At 34.6% G+C, this 20,115-nt stretch overlaps 2 protein-coding genes across 5 annotated transcripts in view; one reads left to right on the forward strand and one right to left on the reverse strand.

Annotated features, from left to right (window-relative positions):
- The window catches only part of CUL3 (cullin 3), a 75,638-nt gene that overhangs the window by 51,354 nt on the left and 4,169 nt on the right, over window positions 1–20,115 (forward strand). For all 4 annotated transcript variants that reach the window (XM_084780113.1, XM_084780110.1, XM_084780111.1 and 1 more), the window contains 11 exons: window positions 706–866; window positions 2,542–2,656; window positions 4,533–4,761; window positions 7,509–7,654; window positions 8,406–8,582; window positions 9,528–9,698; window positions 10,375–10,482; window positions 12,403–12,527; window positions 13,208–13,304; window positions 14,274–14,408; window positions 18,747–18,933. In XM_084780113.1, the coding sequence (XP_084636239.1) occupies window positions 706–866; window positions 2,542–2,656; window positions 4,533–4,761; window positions 7,509–7,654; window positions 8,406–8,582; window positions 9,528–9,698; window positions 10,375–10,482; window positions 12,403–12,527; window positions 13,208–13,304; window positions 14,274–14,408; window positions 18,747–18,933 (1,651 nt within the window). The remainder of the gene's footprint in view (window positions 1–705; window positions 867–2,541; window positions 2,657–4,532; window positions 4,762–7,508; window positions 7,655–8,405; window positions 8,583–9,527; window positions 9,699–10,374; window positions 10,483–12,402; window positions 12,528–13,207; window positions 13,305–14,273; window positions 14,409–18,746; window positions 18,934–20,115) is intronic.
- Window positions 1,749–2,268, reverse strand: LOC311596540 (small EDRK-rich factor 2-like). The gene has a single exon (XM_084780114.1). It carries the CDS (start codon window positions 2,198–2,200, stop codon window positions 2,021–2,023), a length of 180 nt encoding a protein of 59 aa, XP_084636240.1. The 5' UTR covers window positions 2,201–2,268; the 3' UTR covers window positions 1,749–2,020.

A 20,115-nucleotide genomic window follows, 5' to 3' on the forward strand; every position in this document is an offset into this window, starting at 1 on the left:
ATCGCTGTGAGTTCAAGGCCAGTCTGGTCTACAAAGTGAGGCCAGGACGGCCACGGTACACAGAGAAACCCTATCTAGAAAAATAAAAACAAAACAAAAAAACAACAAAAAAATCAACAATGTAGTTAACTGGAGTAAATTGTGAAAATGCTCTTGTGTACCTACAGGCTGAATTCCTTCTCAGTGTTAATAAGCAGTAAACAAAACACTCAGCAAATATTTCAGTGTATCTATCTCATCACACTGTCTACTATTTTACTTGCAGATCTTGTGAGCTTGTTTAACATATGCCTTTGATAACATGAGTTAGTCAAATTACAGCCTTTCTCTTACTTGATGATAATTACCCATACATGTCAAGTATTTGCTATAAATGATCATTACTACTTTTATGTAGTTACTTAAGTTTCTGGGGTGTTCTTTATACTTTCATTGGCTTTCTGGTATGTCTCCTTATAATAATTGTTTAATGTTCATACACTTATAATGTAGCTGAAAGAAAAGACTTCTTGCAATTACGGGTATTTTCCATTTTAACTCTATAGTAGACAAAAGTTCTTTAAAAATTTTTTTAAAGGCTTAATCTTACATAGCATGAGAAGTACTAGAAATTTCCAAAGTGCTTAAAAAAACTTTATTGTAGGTTGTAATTATTATATTATGTTTGCAACAATTTTGCTTAACATTATTTTGTTTTAATTTCAGGACCGTGTATATGTACAACAAAATAATGTAGAAAATGTCTACAATTTGGGATTAATAATTTTTCGAGATCAAGTTGTACGTTATGGATGTATTAGGGATCATCTTCGGCAAACTTTATTGGATATGATTGCCAGAGAACGGAAAGGAGAAGTTGTAGACAGGTAATACCATTTTTCCTTACTTTTGGTTTTGGTTTTTCATGTTTATATCATAAGAACTGATTGATGTTGTAATTTTATTAAAACAACAAAAACTTGTATGTTCAATATTTACTGAAATCTTCAAAGGGTTTTACTGTTAAGGACTTTATCTTAAGCTTCTTGATTTATTTTTAATAAATTAGCCTTCTGTTTTGGTTTTTCCTGTCATTTGTTTCTTTTTGCTATGTAATAACACTTTTAGTCTTTTTTTTCCCCCTTTAAGAGCTTTAAAAAAATTTTTTCCCCTTTCTCTTACTTTGTCTATTTTGTTTTCTTTGTATTACTGGGAATTGAACCTAAGACCTCATGCTAGGCAGGTGTGCTGCCAATGCTGCATCTACAGTCTGCCTCATTGTGTTGTAGAAGCATGCCTCACTATGCTATGCAGACCAGTGTTGAACTTCTCTGTCTCTCAGATAGCCTAAACTGTAGGCATATATTATTGTGCCCTGGTAGGATTTTGTCTAACTTTGACTCTTCTTTTGTAGAAATACTGGATATGGCCTAAAATACTCCAGGACTACTTCCAAGTCCTAACTATCACTTTTCTTGACATGCCAGTACCATTTTTGTGATGTTACTGCTAGAGTGGCTTGAAACATGTGGAATTCCTTCTCTCTTTGGTTGCAGAGGAGAATTGAGCTAATAAAGTTCTTACTGATTTAGCTTAGTGTTTAATCAGGATAGTCCAGTGGCCATTTATTGAAAAATCCTGTATTGCTTTGATATTAGGTATAGGTTGTCCTCCTGCCTTACCTGTCTGTCTTTTCCTCTCCAGTCATACCCATTAAACTACCTCTGTATTTTTTAAATATTTTTTATTTTTTAATTTTTTTTTTCAAGGAATTACAAAGCTACTTTTAATACTTTGGGGTGTGCCCCACAGGAATAAAAAACACTGGGAAGGGGTAACCCCCTCACCCCCAGGAGTGGCCCAGGGGGAGAGAGGCTACCTGAGGGGAAGGAAGCACAAAAGGAACCCGCTGCAGACGCAGGGCAAAGGGGAGGCCATCGGTGCTGGGCCCTGTGAGCACTACAGGAAGAAACTCGAGCATGGTGGGACTGCTCCAGGCACACAGGCGGAGGGCAAGAGGGTTGGACACGAAGCCACAAAGCTACTTGGGTTCCTCCTTCTTCTCGATTGCCTTTTTCTGCTTCTGCTGCATGATCTCCGAGTCCCTCTGCTTGCGGGCGGCAGCAGAAAGCCCATCATCTCGGCGCTTTCCCTTAACCGAGTCGCTCTGCTTCTTCATGTTCTTCTGGCGGGCGAGCTCTCGCTGGTTACCGCGGGTCATGGCGATGGCAGCGGCTCCGACCTGCCTCCTCTGCGTCCCCTCGTTCGGGCCGACGTTACAGGCCCCGCCCCCTCCTTAAATATTTTTTAAATAAATAAAAACTTTTCTTACCATAAACATACTTTATTTAAATTTTTATATGACAAGGTAAAAGTAGCTGTAGAGTCAGGATAGGATTTTTGATTAAAATTCCATGTCCATATTTTTTGAATGAGTTTATTATGGAAAATTGGTTGGTCATTTTGATAAAACTAAACGGTTATACAAGTATTTCTCAACTTTTGCATATTTTATGTGTCCTTAATGTATTTGATTATAAGTAATTAAATTTCTTTTGACAGAGGAGCAATAAGAAATGCTTGCCAGATGTTAATGATTTTAGGTCTTGAAGGAAGATCAGTCTATGAAGAAGATTTTGAGGCTCCCTTTTTGGAAATGTCTGCAGAATTTTTTCAGGTAATCAGTGACTATAGATTAATGCTCTTTTATGATGATCATAACATTATTCAATGTAGTTAATTAATCTGAACATTGACCTGTTTTGATTAGAACCCATTGAAGAGGAGATGCTTCAAAAAATATTCACAGAATCTCTACTCTATGTTCTGATACACCAGTGAGGTGCTTATTAATAATAATTGAAAATTTTGAACTTTAAAATTTTATGTTTAAAAACATGCTTAGGGCTGGGTGGTGGTGGCGCACGCCTCTAATTCCAGCACTTGGGAGGCAGAGGCAGACTGATTACTGTGAGTTTTAGGCCAGCCTGGTCTACAAAGCAATTCCAGGATAGTCAAGTACACAGAGAAACCCTGTCTTGAAAAACATAAACAAATAAATAAATATGCTTAGAAGTATCCGTAAGTCTTTATTGTATTTATCTGATTACTATAAATTCACAGGCAGTATTACCAATGGAATCTCTGCAATGCTTTTAGCTATCAGCTATTAATACAATAAATATTGGCAATTTATGAGATTCCAGTGGCATATTTGCCTAACTTAAAGGTTACTGATTAGGAAATTAAAAAGCTGAACTGAAACAAGGAAAAAATTTTTTTAATCCCATAGAGTTTCAAACCAGTTAATTCTAACAGTGATGTTATAGTAGAACAAATTAATGATGAACTGTGGTAACAACACTGAGTACTGACAAATATAAGCATAGCTGTAAAATACTGATAGCGAGGCATCCTTCCTTAAACATTAACTGTGTTTCACAGAGCAAATGTACTGGTGCCTAACTACAATACTAAGTTTTTTATGCTGATAATATACATGATTTTAAAAATAAATCAATATAAAAATCAGTTAACTTAGAAGTTCAGTAATTCATTCATTGATGTGTATTAAAATAATTTACCAGTAAGCATAAAAAAGGTAGAATTGTTGTTTTCTTTCAAATTGGTTTATAGCCAGCCATTAGGAAGATCTTTATGCCTCCACTGGAGAAGCTGGGTCATGCTTTATGAGTTTTGTTTGTTGTTTTTTTGTTTTGTTTTGTTTTTTGCTTTATGAGTTTATAATCTTGGAAACAGTGTTTGTATTTTAAATAATGTTTCAGCTGGTTTTAGTGCTAATTTCTTTCATCTCCAAAATACACTACAGTTATATGCGTATTACAAGTATACTTAGAGACACACTTACAGTGTTTATTATGAATGGAGATGGCCTTACCAAGATTTGTGTTTAGTGTGTTGAAGTCTTTTCTTAGGAACTTGATTCTAAAGATGAAAACTACTTTTGCTAGGTAGAAAATGTTAACTTATTTTTTTATATAACATATATTAACATGTATTATGTAGTTCTTAGATGTATTAATGAATGCTGCTCTTAGGTGGGTTAAAATCGATTGAGATGACACTAGTAACTCTGAAACCAGTAAGGCTAGTGTTTAGCAGACAAGATTAGTAGTTATTTAAAAGTTCTTTTTCTCAAACTGTGTGTATGTGTACTTTAAGCTTGGGAATGGGGTAGTAAAAGAACTTCAGAAACAATGGTGTATCAGCAAAGCTTATGACAGACACAATGAATCTTTCTAGATACAGCTTATAATAATAATGGAATAAACTCTTCTCCTGACTTGGGTCAGATGCTTAAACTTGTATATTAGCAGATCTTTAAAACACTGCTTATAGATAATGTGCTAATTTAGTTTTGCATCAATAAATGCTTTAAAGATTAGACTAAATGAATCTCTGTAGTAAGAAACTATATGTGAAATGTCTTTAGCTATTATACTACTTAGGTCTGTTCATTGTAAAAGCTATAGAAACCCTGTTAGAGTAGAAACACATTTTAAATTTAAGTTTTTAAAAAATTTTAATTGCAGATGGAAAGCCAGAAATTTTTAGCAGAAAACAGTGCTTCAGTATATATAAAGAAAGTAGAAGCTAGAATTAATGAGGAAATAGAACGGGTGATGCACTGCCTTGACAAATCCACAGAAGAGCCCATTGTGAAGGTGGTTGAGAGGGAGCTCATTTCCAAGCACATGAAGACTATTGTAGAAATGGAGAATTCTGGGCTAGTACATATGTTGAAAAATGGAAAGACAGAAGGTAAGTGTTATCAATTAAAAATAATTCTAACTTTCGAATCTCAGTTTTCAAAAAGCTATGTTTTATAGTAATAACTTACCCCAGTGAGCACTAGGGTTGGGTTAAAACTTTACATTATATTATTCATGAAAATGTTACATATTTCTAGTGAATTCCATGTTGAATTTGAGTACTCTTCTAGTCTCACATATATGTTCGTACAAGGTGGTGGGTGTGAGTGCATGTGTACATGTGTGTATGTTTGTGTTTCATATTAGAGTATTTAAAAAAACTAGTAGACAAGCAAAAAAAAGTTAGCTTTTTTTCTTAGATAATACATTCAACTGTAGCAGTTATTGCTAACTTTAATTTGCCATATTTGTCTTGAGGTTAGGAAAATGAATAGTGTTCTTTAAGAAATTCTTGGTCTCTGGTGCTTTGCTTTCAAGCTTTCCTTTTATATACCAATGATGTTTTTTTTTTTAATAGCCACCATTGTTTTCCTGAGCCATATCATAGGCTCCTAGCAAGCATTGCACAGGGATAGATAGCAGATGTTTCAGACTTGTGTGCTACTTCAGTGAAAAAGTAGCCACTGACAGTGATACTGAAGGAAAGAGCTTGGCTTTTTAAATAAACTACATTATGGAAATTAAACTTTTAGGGGCCAGGGAATGGTTGAAATTGCTGGATATGCTTGAATGACAGTGATTCTGTAAGCTGTGTGGAGATTTGTATTGTGAATATGTTAGGTATGCCCATTATTATGGCATGCACTCTGAATAGCAGAATAGCCACTTACCATGCATGGGTTTGCTGTAGTTAGTTCTCAGTGTCCTTAGTAGGTAGCTACCTGCGATTCTAAATTTAACTTTTAAATTGCCTTTAACTTCCCTGCCCTTCCACTAGAAGCTTAATTGAATAATGTGTTGATTATGGTAGGCCTTGCTTATGAGCATTTGTTGTCAGACAGTGTGATCATTATTAATTCTTACTAATCAGAAAGTGAAAGATAGTTAATTTAATATGAAGAGAAGATAAATGTACATTGATCATTAGATACAGCAGTATATATTAATAAGTTCAAATGGTATATTATTGGCTTATTTTTAACTAAATATAGAGAAATAATACATAATTTTTGAATGCCAAATAGTTTCCAATTACTTGTTCACATTTTCTACTATTCCATTTTTTTTTTTTTTTTTTTTTTTTTTTTTGGTTTTTTGAGACAGGGTTTCTCTATGTAGCCTTGGCCATCCTGGACTCACTTTGTAGACCATGCTGGCCTTGAACTCACAGCGATCCGCCTGCCTCTGCCTCCCGAGTGCTAGGATTAAAGGCGCGCGCCACCACGCCCGGCTATTCCATTTATTTAACTACAGTGAATCAAACAGAATAGTGAGATTATATTATCTACAATGCAACTTAAATGTACAAATAAGTAGAACTTAAAACATAGAAACAAAATAGTGGTAGAAACACTTTGCCATAGGTATTTGGTGTGCACAGCTTGCTGTAGTTTATAAATTGCTATTGTACTTGTAATGACTTTAATATGAGAAACTGATGATAATGCAATAAACACACAATATATATAGGTTACCCTGGAATGTATTTTAGATAAGAATTTGTGTTGATGTAACTTGTGATTAATTCAGTGAAACAAATATTAGTGACTTGTGTGGGCTAAGCTATTTATTTTTAAAAATAGACCAACATCAATTTTAGGTACTAATTTGCTCTTATAAAGTTCAAAATAGATCATGGCTTGTCAAATCTGGCATGTTAGTTTAAAATTTAAAAATTAGAATAATATGTCACAATATATATATATTTTATTCATAAAGCTTTATTTGCACAGTCACAGTCAATCATTCATTCTTTCTCTTTATATGACCCATTAGCCTAAAATATTTATTGTCTGGTGCTGAACAGAAAACTGTTAGGTAACCTTGACCTAGAAACTGCTGTTATAACACCATTTTCAAAAGTTACTGACAGTAAAAATTTTTCTTATCACCCATAAAGTTCTGACATTATAGTCTTCCAGTAAACAGTTCTTGAGAGAAACACCAGGCAAATGGGAGAAAATTGCTACAGATATTCCTGTGGTGGTGTTGAAAATGGTATGAAAAAATGAGTGAAGAGCAGAGTCTAAATTGAAACAGTGTAGCATGGTGAACCCATTATTTAAAACACAGATACAGACAATGCCACTGGGAAATACTACTAGTTTCCCAGAATTGCTCAGGGTAAGAACTTTTTAAAGGGGGATGGTTATATAGGTTGTAAATTTTATGTAAAATTTACCATGAGATGCAATGAAGTAGTAAATGTTATAATACATTTCATTTATTATGGTTGCCAATACAGCTGTAAGATTATAATTGGTTTTAAATTTCTTCCTTGTTGTGACTTCTAGCTATACCTTTTAGCAGTCAGTGCATAGTATCTGTAGTTTCTATATTAGAGTAATAGGATAAGTTATGTATAAGTTCAAATATTTGTCACTTTGGTAGCATTGTTTATTATACTGTTCCAATTCTGTCTCTTCTGTATAAGTTAAAATATGCTAGATACTTTATTTGCGCTTTCAACACATTTAGCTAAGCACTGTAGCTCATAAATTGTTATAACTTTCAACTAACCCTCATTTTTAAATAGCCATGTGGACAGCAAGTAGTGATAATTGATAATCTTTTTTAACATATTCATGTTTTTACCTTATCTTTAATGTAACCAATCTGTTTGATTTCTAATTCCAGACCTTGCTTGCATGTACAAATTATTTAGCCGTGTGCCAAATGGTTTGAAGACCATGTGTGAATGTATGAGTTCTTACTTGCGGGAACAAGGAAAAGCCCTTGTTTCTGAGGAAGGAGAAGGGAAGAATCCCGTTGACTATATCCAGGTAGATAAATGCTTTACATTCATGATAAATATTTTGCAACTGCTGGGTTTTGTTGCTTTTTGGTAACCTATTCAAGATTTGTTTAATCTGAATAATAAAAGAGCTGTATTTTATGGTGTGTTAGTATTTAAATATAAGAAAAGCCAAGTTGTGTCTTAAATGCGTAAATCTCAAAATGTTCTGTTTTTAAGCATTACTTTGACTAAATTATATTTTAAGAGTTGTTTTAATATGAATAATCTGTCTTTTGTGAGGTTATTTGTTTGTTGGTTTGGTTTTTTTTTTCTCCTTCCTTTGGCTACCGTGTTTGGTCCCAACAAGATGGTTAGGAGAAACAGAAGCAGGCTTTTTAGTTGTTTGTTTCACTAAAAAAGTGTTTGCATTTCATATATTTATGGGGGGCATAGTACATGCATACACATTTGCCATGTAGAAGTCAGAGGGCAGTCATTTCTCTCCTCCTATCATGTGGGTCCCAGGACTCCAACAAGTATATTTACCTGCTGAGCTATCTCTCAGGCCTTGTTTGACTTTTTTCCTTTTTTTTTTGTATGTTATTATACATATATGAAAAATAGAATCCTTACCATCCAACACTAACATTTGAGCTTATTCACAAACTGGAAAATAATAGCCTGTAAAATTAACTCAACACATAATTACCAACAAACGTAAGGTAAACATACATCGTAAGTATTTTACTTACAAGAACATTTTTATAATGTTTCTCAAATTTGTTTTTATTTGTAAGGGCTTATTGGATCTGAAGAGTAGGTTTGATCGCTTCCTCCAAGAATCCTTCAATAATGACCGGCTCTTCAAACAGACTATTGCTGGGGACTTTGAGTATTTCCTAAACCTCAACTCCAGGTCTCCTGAATACCTCTCATTATTTATTGATGATAAGCTGAAAAAGGGAGTCAAAGGGGTGAGTCATAATGCATTTGAAAGTACATTAGATTCTACTTACTAATTAAAATTTGGAAATAAATTTAAGAAATGTTAATGTCTTAGACATGCTCAAAAGTTGTTAGACAGTTCACATACACGTTCTTGTATGATTGTGTTTTAAAAAAAAAAAAAGTCCCCAAAAGAAAAAGCACAAAAATCACAGCGATTGATTTTGTAGCTGAAAATCAGTGTGAGGGATGACAAAACTAGAGAACTTGCCATCAGTTGTAGATTGTTCTGCTTTTATCTGGTTCTGATCATAGGATATCAAGCAGGGCTTGGTTTGAGGAACAGTTCTAAAATACTTTGAAAGTTCTATATACTGAATCTCAATTTTCAGTTTCATCTCTTAGGGCCTTAGGAGCTCACTTAGATTTATAGAAAATCCAGTTAAGGTATTTTAATCACATGCAGCCTTTTAGAATGTCATCTGAGAGACTTTGAGATGAAGAAGAGCACCAAAAGACTGCAGGCTATTGAGGCAGCAGCTGAGTGTGAGAACAAAATCACTGACTGCAGAGAAGTCACATCCAATTTAATCTCTCATTTCTAAAATAAAAAGCTATTTTCTTCCCTGATTTAAGAGATAAGGTAAAGAAGTCTTCTTAGCCTTGGATTTAACAAACATTTACCTATCTGTTTGCCAATTTTGAATTTTTAATGAGCTTTAAATATCTCTATGGCTATGTAAATTTCTGTAGAAAGTTTTACTATATTCTTTGTCAATGAGAGTTCATCTGGTCTTGATCATCCCTTAGCCCAGTGCTGTAGTAATGAATCTCCCATCTGAGTAGTAGCGCTCCATTCTTAAATGTAGTAGAGAGGATGGAATGTGGGGAGTAGGCCATACTCTCAGACCTCATACCTTAACCAAGTAGTTTGGTTGTTTTCAAACTAGATTGTCTTTTGATTAATTTTTCAGCTAACAGAACAAGAAGTAGAAACGATATTGGATAAGGCAATGGTCCTTTTTAGGTTTATGCAAGAAAAAGATGTATTTGAACGCTATTATAAACAACACCTGGCAAGGAGACTGCTCACCAATAAAAGTGTTTCTGATGACTCTGAAAAAAATATGATCTCTAAATTAAAGGTAAGCTTTATTTAAGATGAATGTAATATGCCTAATTAATGTTGATTGTGTGTCTGAACACAACACCAACATAAAATTAGAAGTTGTTTCATTTCAAATGTTTACTTGCAAACTTACTAAAAGTGGTCTGGTTTTAAGCAGGGTGCAACTGTTGCTTCCACTCATTAAAGGTGCAGAACATCAGAGTTCTTTAGTACTGTTTCATAGACTAGTTTCTAAACTAACCTGTAACAGAATCACCTGAGATGTTTGTAAGAAATTTCAAAGTGGGCTGGAGAAATGGCTCAGTGGTTAAGAGCACTGTCTGCTCTTCCAGAGGACCTGAGTTCAGTTCCCATCAACCACATGGTGGCTCACAACCATCTATAATGTGATCTGATGTCCTTTTCTGGCATGCAGGTATAAATGCAGATAAAGTACTCATATACATAAAATAAATCTTTGAAAAATTTTTAAAAAGGAAGAAATATCAGAGTTCCAGTCCCACTTTCCCTGGAGTTATTGGGATCTCTGAAAGAGCCTGGAAATTATATTTTTAATAGAGGCTTATAGCAGCCAGCGAGGGGCATCCAGAGGAGGTAATCGGGAAAGGCAATAACATGAATAACTTTGTTTCTATACTTTCTCATGGGAAAGTCCACTATTTATTTGTACATATTTGTCATCTTTCTCATAGACTGAGTGTGGATGTCAGTTCACATCAAAGCTGGAAGGAATGTTTAGGGATATGAGCATCTCAAACACAACTATGGATGAGTTCAGGCAACATCTACAGGCAACAGGGGTAAGAGTCTGCATTAATTTCTTCTTCTTCTTCTTCTTTTTTAAATTAATTCACTTCACAACCACAGTTCCCTTCCTTCCTCTCCTTCTCCCTCTCCCCCTCCACTCCTTCTCCCTTTCTCTTCAGAATAAGGAATATCCCATGGATATCAACCTGCCTTGGCATATCAAGTTGGAGTAAGACTAGGCACATCTTCAGTTGAGGCAGCCCAGTGGGGGTAAAAGGTTCCAAAGGGGCTCTCTGACAGCCCCTGCTCCCACTGTTAGGAGTCCCATATGAAGACCAAGATACACAACTGTAACATGTGCAGAGGACTTAGGTCAGTCCAATGCAGGCTTCCTGGTTGGCTGTTCAGTCTCTGGGTTTTCTTGTGGTGTCCTTGACCCCTCTGGCTCCTACATTTCTTCCTCCACACTTCCACACGATTCCCCAACCTCCACTTAATGTTTGTCTGTGGGTCTCTGCACAGTTTCCGTCAGTTGTTGGGTGAGGCCTCTCTGATGATGCTTATGCTAGGCTCCTATCTGCAAGTATAGCAGAATATTATTAACAGTGTCGGCATGGCCTCCCTCTTATTATTACTTGACCACTCCCTCAACTTCTGTTCTGCCTTTGCTCCTGCATAGCTTCAAGGCAGGACAAATTGCAGGGTAAAGGTTTTGTGTCTGGGTTGACACCTCAATTCCCTGATACTAAGGATGTTGCACATTTTTAAAGAGCTTCTCAGCCATTCCTCTGTCGAGAATTCTCTTGTTGAGATTTATACCCCATTTTTTTTTATTGTTGAAGATCTTTTCCCATCACATAGGCTGCTATGTTGTCCTTTTGATGGTGCCTATGTTAATTTCTTATCTCAAATATTGAATCTTTGCTTTTATATTTAGAAGGTCTGTTCCTTCAGTTTTATTAGTATCTTTGGCAGTTTCATATACTTTACGTTCACTCTTTTCATGCAGTCCTAAGTAGCTGGAGCTGGACAGATGGCTCATTGGTTACGAGCTTTTATTTCTTCCCAGCTCATGTTTTAGGCAGCTCACAACTGCCTATAACTCTACCTCCAAGGTCTCTGACATGGTTTCTGTGTCATGAGAGCAATTGCACTCATGTGCACAAAGTCATAGAGACACACAGATAAACATAGTTGAAACTTAAGAATTTATTTTCAATATTTTATTGAAAACTGTTTATGCTGCAGACCTTAAACTTTAAATTTCCCAAGCCGTTCCCTGTATTGGAAAGTTGATGACACAGCAGAGTCAGCCAAGCAAAGTGTCAGCATCCTCACGTCTTTGAAATCTGTTAAATGGGGTGCATCTTCAAGCTGAAGACATTCTTTTAAGTTTTTTGAAGGGTCTGTTGAAGTCTACTCAGCATAGTGAGTCTTTGATCTACTTTCTGGAGTCTTACAACGAATACTTTGTTTAAAAAAAATCTAACTATATCTGTGATTATTTATAGTACTATAATAAATTATAAATATTCATTTTGTCCTTTGTTTTTGTAAAAAGGACAGAAAGTCTAATGTTGAGTGTGACACTAATAAATATTTTATTGAAGTTGTCATCCATCATACAGATATGTTTATTGAAAACAGATCCTTAACACTGTGCCTACAGCTAATGTTAGCTGTCTAATATAAAAATGTGAAAAGCAGATGAAAGATACGGTTTTTGTCTAAAATGATTGTATTCACATGTAAGAATTACTTTGTGTTCATTATTTTTAAGTTAATAGCTTAGGCAATAATTAATCACTTAAAAAACATTAAATAGATCCAATCATTAAGATTTGTTTGTTTTCATTAGATTCTAGACATGAAGATACCTACTTTGGTACAACTACTTTGATAATTGTAATAGAGCCTGTATGGGTAGGTAATGAATCTAGTCTTTTGTAGTTCATTTCTTTCTATTTGTATAGGTATCATTAGGTGGTGTTGATCTCACAGTCCGGGTTCTCACAACGGGATATTGGCCTACTCAGTCAGCCACACCAAAGTGCAACATCCCACCAGCACCAAGACATGCTTTTGAGATATTTAGAAGGTAACACCTAAAGAAGGCTCTTTTTCTGAATACAAATAACCAAATTTGAATTATGTCTTCGCATTACTTCGATTCCTAATTGATGATAAATATATTACACTTTAAACCTCATATTCAGGATATTTTGTGTTAGTAATTTTTAGCTTGTAAGAACAGATTGTATAAAACTTCAGAAGAGTGTCAGTGTCCTTTCTTTAGCAGTGGTGCATGTTAGTGTGGGTCACTGGCTTAGGATAGGCTGTGGGAAAAGTCTTATGAAGAGCTGGCTTGGTCAGAAGAGAAATGATTTACTGTGTTGGTACCTAGTTAAGTTGCATTGGTCTTACATCAGCCACCCCATACCCTGCCCCCAATTTCTCTTTTGGTAAAAAGCAGGAACAGAACTTAATTCCTAAGGGCCTCCTTCATCTTTTTTTGTTTTTGTTTTTGTTTTTTTGATTTTTCAAGACACGGTTTCTCTCTGTAGCCTTGGCTGTCCTGGACTCGCTTTGTAGCCAGGCTGGCCTTGAACTCACAGAGATCCACCTGACTCTGCCTCCCGAGTGCTGGGACTACAGACAAGTTCTACCCCACCTGCCCAGGGCCCCACCCCACCTGCCCAGGGCCCCCTTTATCTTTAATGTCTCTTATTAAATGTGTAAGTTGTATGGTTTCCTAAAATTTGGTTTGCTTTGCTGCAGGTTCTACTTAGCCAAACATAGTGGTCGACAACTCACACTCCAGCATCATATGGGGTCTGCAGATCTCAATGCCACTTTTTATGGTCCAGTTAAAAAGGTAAATATTGACACTTTCAACATGCAGGGTAACTTAAAATTCATGTACAGTACTGGTGTATGGCTTGGGCTTTCTGAGTATAGATGTTACTCCCCATCTCATATGTTAAAAAGCTTGCTTTTATCTACTATGTCTATTCTTTATTTGCTAACTGCATTTGAAAATATCAAGAGCATACCTTCTTTAGAGAATAAAATAATAAATTATGTATTTTTTAAAATAAGATTAAGCCAGAGACCCCGTTGCTGAAAATAGTATAATGTAAGTTGATTGAAGGCAAACAAGGCAAAGTTGTGTGCCATTTTTCAAAGTTTTGTCTTTTAGTTCTTATATCTGGCACACAAAACCTAGGAGATTATTACTTGATATACTAGACATGTGTATATACTCAAAGAATCATTTTAAAAAATGATGTACTCGTAATTTGTTTTTAGAAAATAATTTCTTAAAAATTTTTTTTTGAGGTCTAGAGTAATAATTTATTCTTATTACTTGGTTTGAATCAAGCCATGGTCATTTTCTTTAAAATTGAAAATTAATCAAAAAACTTAGGCGGCAAAAAGGTCTTTTTGTTTGTTTTTGTTTTTTACAGCAAAAAATTTTAATCTAGATTGTAAACTCAACTTGTTTCATGTGACAAACTGCTATGATACCAAAGCATTTTTAGTATTGCTAAACACATGTTAATTATCGTAGTTTTTATGCATAATTAACAAAGATGAGAAATTTTAATTTATTTACTTGAAAAATATTTGGCACTGTTGCCTATTTAAGTATATAATCACTTTCTTGGCTATTGAAGTGTTTACTGTATAGGGAAATGGGGATAATCCCTTATTAAAGAGGCAGGTGTGTGTGTGTGTGCATTACAATTTTATTGGGCAAGAAGAGATTATGGGATTTTTAAAAACATGGCTAAAGTTGGTAGAAGGAGATAATGTCTTGTTTATTTTTTTAAAATTTCAATAGGAAGATGGATCTGAAGTTGGCGTTGGCGGTGCACAAGTAACTGGTTCTAATACACGGAAGCACATACTGCAAGTCTCCACTTTCCAGATGACTATATTAATGCTCTTTAATAATAGGGAGAAATACACGTTTGAGGTATGGATTATAGTAATATACGCTTTGACCATTGCTGCATATTCAGCCATACAACTTTGGAAGCATTGTCCATTACTGGGTTGTGTTTTGTTTATGTTGTTTTTCATTGACACTGTTGAGGTATATATAGCTTTTATATTATATAAGTAGAGCTAAGCTTTAAAAGTGGGGCGCCTCTGAATCCATTGTCATATTCATGAATACTACTTTCTATATTACTTTGTGTCTATCTGTAGTCAGTTCTGTCCAACTACTCTTGGTACCAGGTAGCAAATGATTAATGTTTTATTTCTGTGGGTTGTTTTGCCTTTTAAGAAATTCTATGTAAGTGTAATTATATGTGTTGTTTATGTTGAAGTTTAACAATTGAGTGTTTTATTTTAAATTGGTCCCTGATATGTCAGTAGTTCTTTTTACTGCTGAGTAATATCTTAGTATGTGGATTTAATACATTTTCTTTTATTATTTCACTTGCTGATACAAGTTTTTAGGTCGGTACCAGATTTGGTCTGCTAAGAATAGAACCATGGAGCTGGAAAGATAACTCAGTCCGCATAGTCATTGTGTTACCTGAGTTTGATCACTTTAACCACTACCAGTACCATGTTAAAACCAGATATGGTGGTATACACGTATAGTCCAAGCACTAGGGAAATGAGCACCAGATCACAAGTAGGAGGCAGAGAGCATTAATCTCTTGAAAACTCAAGCCTACCACTAGTGAAACCCCTCCTACAACAAGGCTTTTTAAAACTACTACATTTTTATTGGCTTCGTATTTATTGTAAGCCAGTGTTTAGCTATCAAGTGACAGGAAGAAAAAAGTGTGAGTTTGAAATTAAGCAAGAAGGTTAAATTCAACATCTGTTTTAGTACCCACCATCATGCTTTTGTTTTCAGGCAAACATTCAGAGAATGCCATTTTTGTATGATGTTAAAAGAAAGCTGTTAAACGTAGATGTCTTAGTTCAGTGACTAAGTGAAGAAACTCCTTTATATTATATATATTTAACAAGTGGATTATACTTAATAATACTAATTTTCATGCACAAATTACATGGACTCATAACAATATTGATGAAGCAAGCATAAGGTGTATCTAAAGTATACATAAAGCTTTTTACAGAGGTGGAGTTGGGTTATCTTTTTTATAGATATGAGGGAATTATTGGCATGGTTCACTGTATCAAGTTTTTCTTAAGTTCCATTAGCCAGCTATTCTACAGAAATTAGAGGAGATACAATACTAGTCATTTTAAAGGAAGCTGGCTTTATAAAGTCTTCTGAGTTCAGTAGGGTAGGTGTGTCAGCCACAAACCAAATCCCAAAATGGTGTGACTTAAAACAACCACTAATAATTCATCTCTTGGTTTCTCTGAGTTGAGTGCTTGCCAGAGCTCATTGGGATACCTGTGGTTTAAGGACCTTACAAGACCCTTTTGGCTTAAGGTTCTTGACAAGGTTGAATTTAGATGTCAGGTTGAGCTTGGAAAATCTAATGGTTTGACTGGACTTGAGGGGTGCACTTTCAAGGTGTGTTGCATGGTGGGCTGATTGGTTTGGGCTGTTGGTGAAAGTCTGTAGTTTGTAGTTCTTTCTATATAGGCCTTTCTAGTTGACCTTTTGGTCACCATTACACCCTAGTGCCTCACTTGTCCTAGAGTGAGCACTCCTAGAGCTCCAAGAAGAAACTCTTGTAGAGTCTTGGCTAATCACATATTGTCCCTCCCTTACTTGTTCGGTCACCCAGTCAGTAACACTACCAAAATGGTTATGAGCTGTCTTTAAAACTGAAAACAGAGATGATTTTGGAGTATCATATTTAGTCCATAGTAACAAAATTGTTGAAGTTTTTTGTTTTTTTTTTTCTTTTTTCATGTGTTTTTGAATAAAGTTTACTATGATCTAAAATAGTTAGAAGCATAGGATAGTAATTTATATACTTAATTTTAATAACTTTGGTTTGTAAAGCAACATGAGTAATAATTCCTGTATTGTGCTTTTTCAAAGTTCTGAGTCTCAAGTATGAGAGCTAATTTGGACCTTAATGTCAGATATAATTGAAGTGGAGAAAACCACTAAACATTCCATCAGGTGTGATGATATTCGCCATTAATCCCAGCACAAAAGAGGAAGAGGCAAGGCAGATCTCTGAGTTTAAGGACAGCCAAGGTTACAGAGAGAAACCTTGTGTATACGGGGCGGGGGGGGGGGTGTTAATTCCATCTGAAATTGATAGCAATCATTGGTGTTACTATGTGTAATGCTCTAATAGTTATAAGGAAATACTTAAACATATTCATAGGAAAATAGATGTATAATCTTCGTAACATACTTGTTGACTAATGATAAAATAATTAAAAGGGATATAGATGATTATACGATACAGCACAAAGTACAGTTGAAACCTTTATATAGAATTCAGACAGCTAATAGACACATAGTTCTTGAAATAAAGCTGTATGTGGCACAGCTGTGTTACCAAAACTGAAAAGAGAAAGAGACGTTACTCTTACAGATGCATGTTATATGTATACTGAAAGAATGATGCACAAGTGTCTAAGTAATGCTTCCTTGGAATACAAAGAAGGATCTGCTTGAGGAAAATGAGTTAAAAGACAGTTAAAATGTCTTGGAGGAAAGTAAGCACTTTTTAGCTGCTGGACACCATTTTAAGGCAAAAAGCAGTTGATCTCTACAGATACACTGAAAGTATTTGGGGATGATGCCTACATTTGCTAGCACAGTTGCTCTAAGGTTCTTGGGTTATTATAAATATCAGCAAAGAATTAACAAATGTGTACACTTACAGACACTATATCATTATGAGCTTGGTTGATCACTCGAGAAAGTATTCTCAAAATAATTGTGTTGAACATCAGACTTTCTGTAAAAAAGATTTTCATAGGAAGCGACATGAAGAGAATTTTCTTACCAGGAATCATAACCTTACTTATAATCATTGTAGCAAGAAATAGAGGATTTATATAAATACACTAAAAGCAAAAATTATGGAAGGTATACCAGATGAGAGGACTCCATTAAATCACCTATTAATTTGAAGAACTTTAAAACTTAAACTTTTTTTTTTAATGAACTTAGCTGATCCCAGAATGTATCTGGATGCAAAAGTACATAAGATTAAACAAAAATATTTTTTTCTTTTTCTCTTTTTAAATGATAGAGGCTGTCCTGGAACTCACTCTGTAGATAGAGCAGGCTATCCTCCATTGTCCTGCCTCTGTCTCCCAAGTGCTGGTCTTACGGGAAAGATCATAGATGACAAACTAGTTTGAATTAAACAGACTCCAGAAACAAATTGGATCATTAGATACTTGAGATACGGTAACTTTATCATTATAGTCAGTGTGGATAATGTTTGGAAGTGTTAGAAAGCAGTAGGGGAACTTTAGTATCATATCACATCATATACAAAGGAAGAATCAAGCTAAGTGTATAAATTCAAAAGTTGATTTGTAAGTATAAAGATACCACCTAAGAATGTATTTTCCATTTTTTCAGTATAACTAAAATATGTTATAACTAACCATCTGCAGTCTAACAATTAGTTCCTGTTAATTCATAAAATATATGTCATGTCTACATTAGTAGTATGCATTAATTATGTGAATCAAAGATATGTGTAAAATAGCATTTCACAGAATTCTGACTTTCACCTAATTCATGTTTTCATAGATATATGTGAATTAAGTCATCTGAATGTATAGTTCTCTTAGTTATCCCATTGACATGAGAACAATGAGTTAAAAATTACAGTTCTTTCCCCAGGTGTTTTTATATTTTTCACAGTATAACATACATAACACAGTATTCATATATAACATACACAGCAGTTATCAACTAGATCTCTTACTGATTTTGTATTTAATGTTAATTTCTAGTAGTCAAATCCTGTTGTGATCCCAGAGGCAATGAATATGGTCAATCCAAATTCTAATGTTTCTTTTCATAATGAAAGCTTAAACAAAGTGTGCTATAAGTAAACTTGGGAAAGAATATAGTAAATATTCCTGAGACTGATTCTTGTAGTAGTTTATTTTACCTGAATGCCTTCAAATTTCTAGTGATGCCTGCAGATGGCATTTTTAGAGAACGCATTGTGTATTTCTTGAAGCCGAAATGCCCTTGCCTATAACAATTTATAATTTGTTCAAATAATGAGATTTTAGTAGCAAGTCATAATAGTCAGGAGATAATTCTTTAATAGAATGTACTTTTCTGTAGCTATTCGTGATCGATTTATTTGCTGATTAACTAATGTACTTTTAATCTTTGGGGGAGAAATCTAATTATGTCAAATCTAATGAAATTTTTCAGGAAATTCAACAAGAGACAGATATCCCTGAAAGAGAACTTGTTAGAGCCCTCCAGTCCCTCGCCTGTGGTAAACCAACACAGCGGGTCCTCACAAAAGAACCCAAGTCAAAGGAGATAGAAAGTGGCCACATATTTACAGTTAATGATCAATTCACATCCAAACTACACAGAGTCAAGATTCAAACAGGTACCTGGAATTAAGTTTTCCTCTTAAAAATGATGTATGTTTTATATAGAAAAAAATCTACTCATCTGATGGATGTCTTATTTTTTAAAAGTAATTGTTTCATTGTTAACAAAAATAATGCTTTGTAGTATGTTTGTACTTGACCCTAAGACAAGAAACAGGGTGAATGGATACCTGAGCATGAAAAATGCAGCTGAACCCAAATGCAAATGAAATACAACCCTAAAGACTTGTTAACACTGATGGGGTAATTCTTTTTTTTCAAAGCTTGAGTTGATCAAACTACAGAAAGTTTGATCTTTGGATATTTTCTAAGTTTTGGAATTACAAAACCAGTATTACCTTTAATTTAAAAGTATAAGTAACAACCATTATGAACAGTTTTTAAGAAAGCCTTTTATGTTGATAATGAAAATACTGCTCAATATAATCAGTGTAAGGTTTTTATTTTCTATGTTTGTAAATGGCAAAAGCCTACCTCTTTTTCCCCAATGTTTAGAATTAAAGCATTCCACTACCTAGTTTTAAGGTTAATATTAGTCCAGACAGACATACTTCAGCACTTACATCTCCTTAAAGTAAGATATTTTCCTATATCTTATAATTTTAGTATCACACTTGATAAAAATAATTTCATATATACTACCTATGTTTGTATATTCTCAATTGTCTTTAAGGTTCCTTTTCTGTCTTAGCTTTTGGAACTGGGATTCTTTCAGGGTTTCCACATTTTACCACTTATATTTTATTTCTCTTAATGATATTTTTTTCCTTTGTGTAGATTGTGATTTGCTTTTACTTTTCCTCTTAGCAAATAATACCGAATGTAGTTTTCTCTTATGTCTGTGTGTGTGTCTGAGTGAGAACGATGGAGATAGGATTAGAATGGATGGATGAATAGATCCTTAGAAACATCGGTAGATACATAGATATATATGGTAAGATACTAGGGCTATAGTCCAGGGCCTCACCCTGTCCCCAGCAGAAAGCAGTATTTTGAACTAAGAAACTTTGCCTACAGTTGTAGTAGCTAAATGGTTGTGTATATCAGAATAACTTCATAAATTACAAATCTGCTATCTCATGTCTATGTATAAGTCAGCATATGTTTCTTTGAGATTTTCTGGGTTTTGCTATATCAGTTACAGCATAGCTGTCCATTAAGTCTTTATTTTTCCCCTT

This window comes from Acomys minous (genome assembly GCF_964271855.1).
Source record: "Acomys minous genome assembly, chromosome: 4".
Lineage (NCBI taxonomy): Eukaryota > Metazoa > Chordata > Mammalia > Rodentia > Muridae > Acomys > Acomys minous.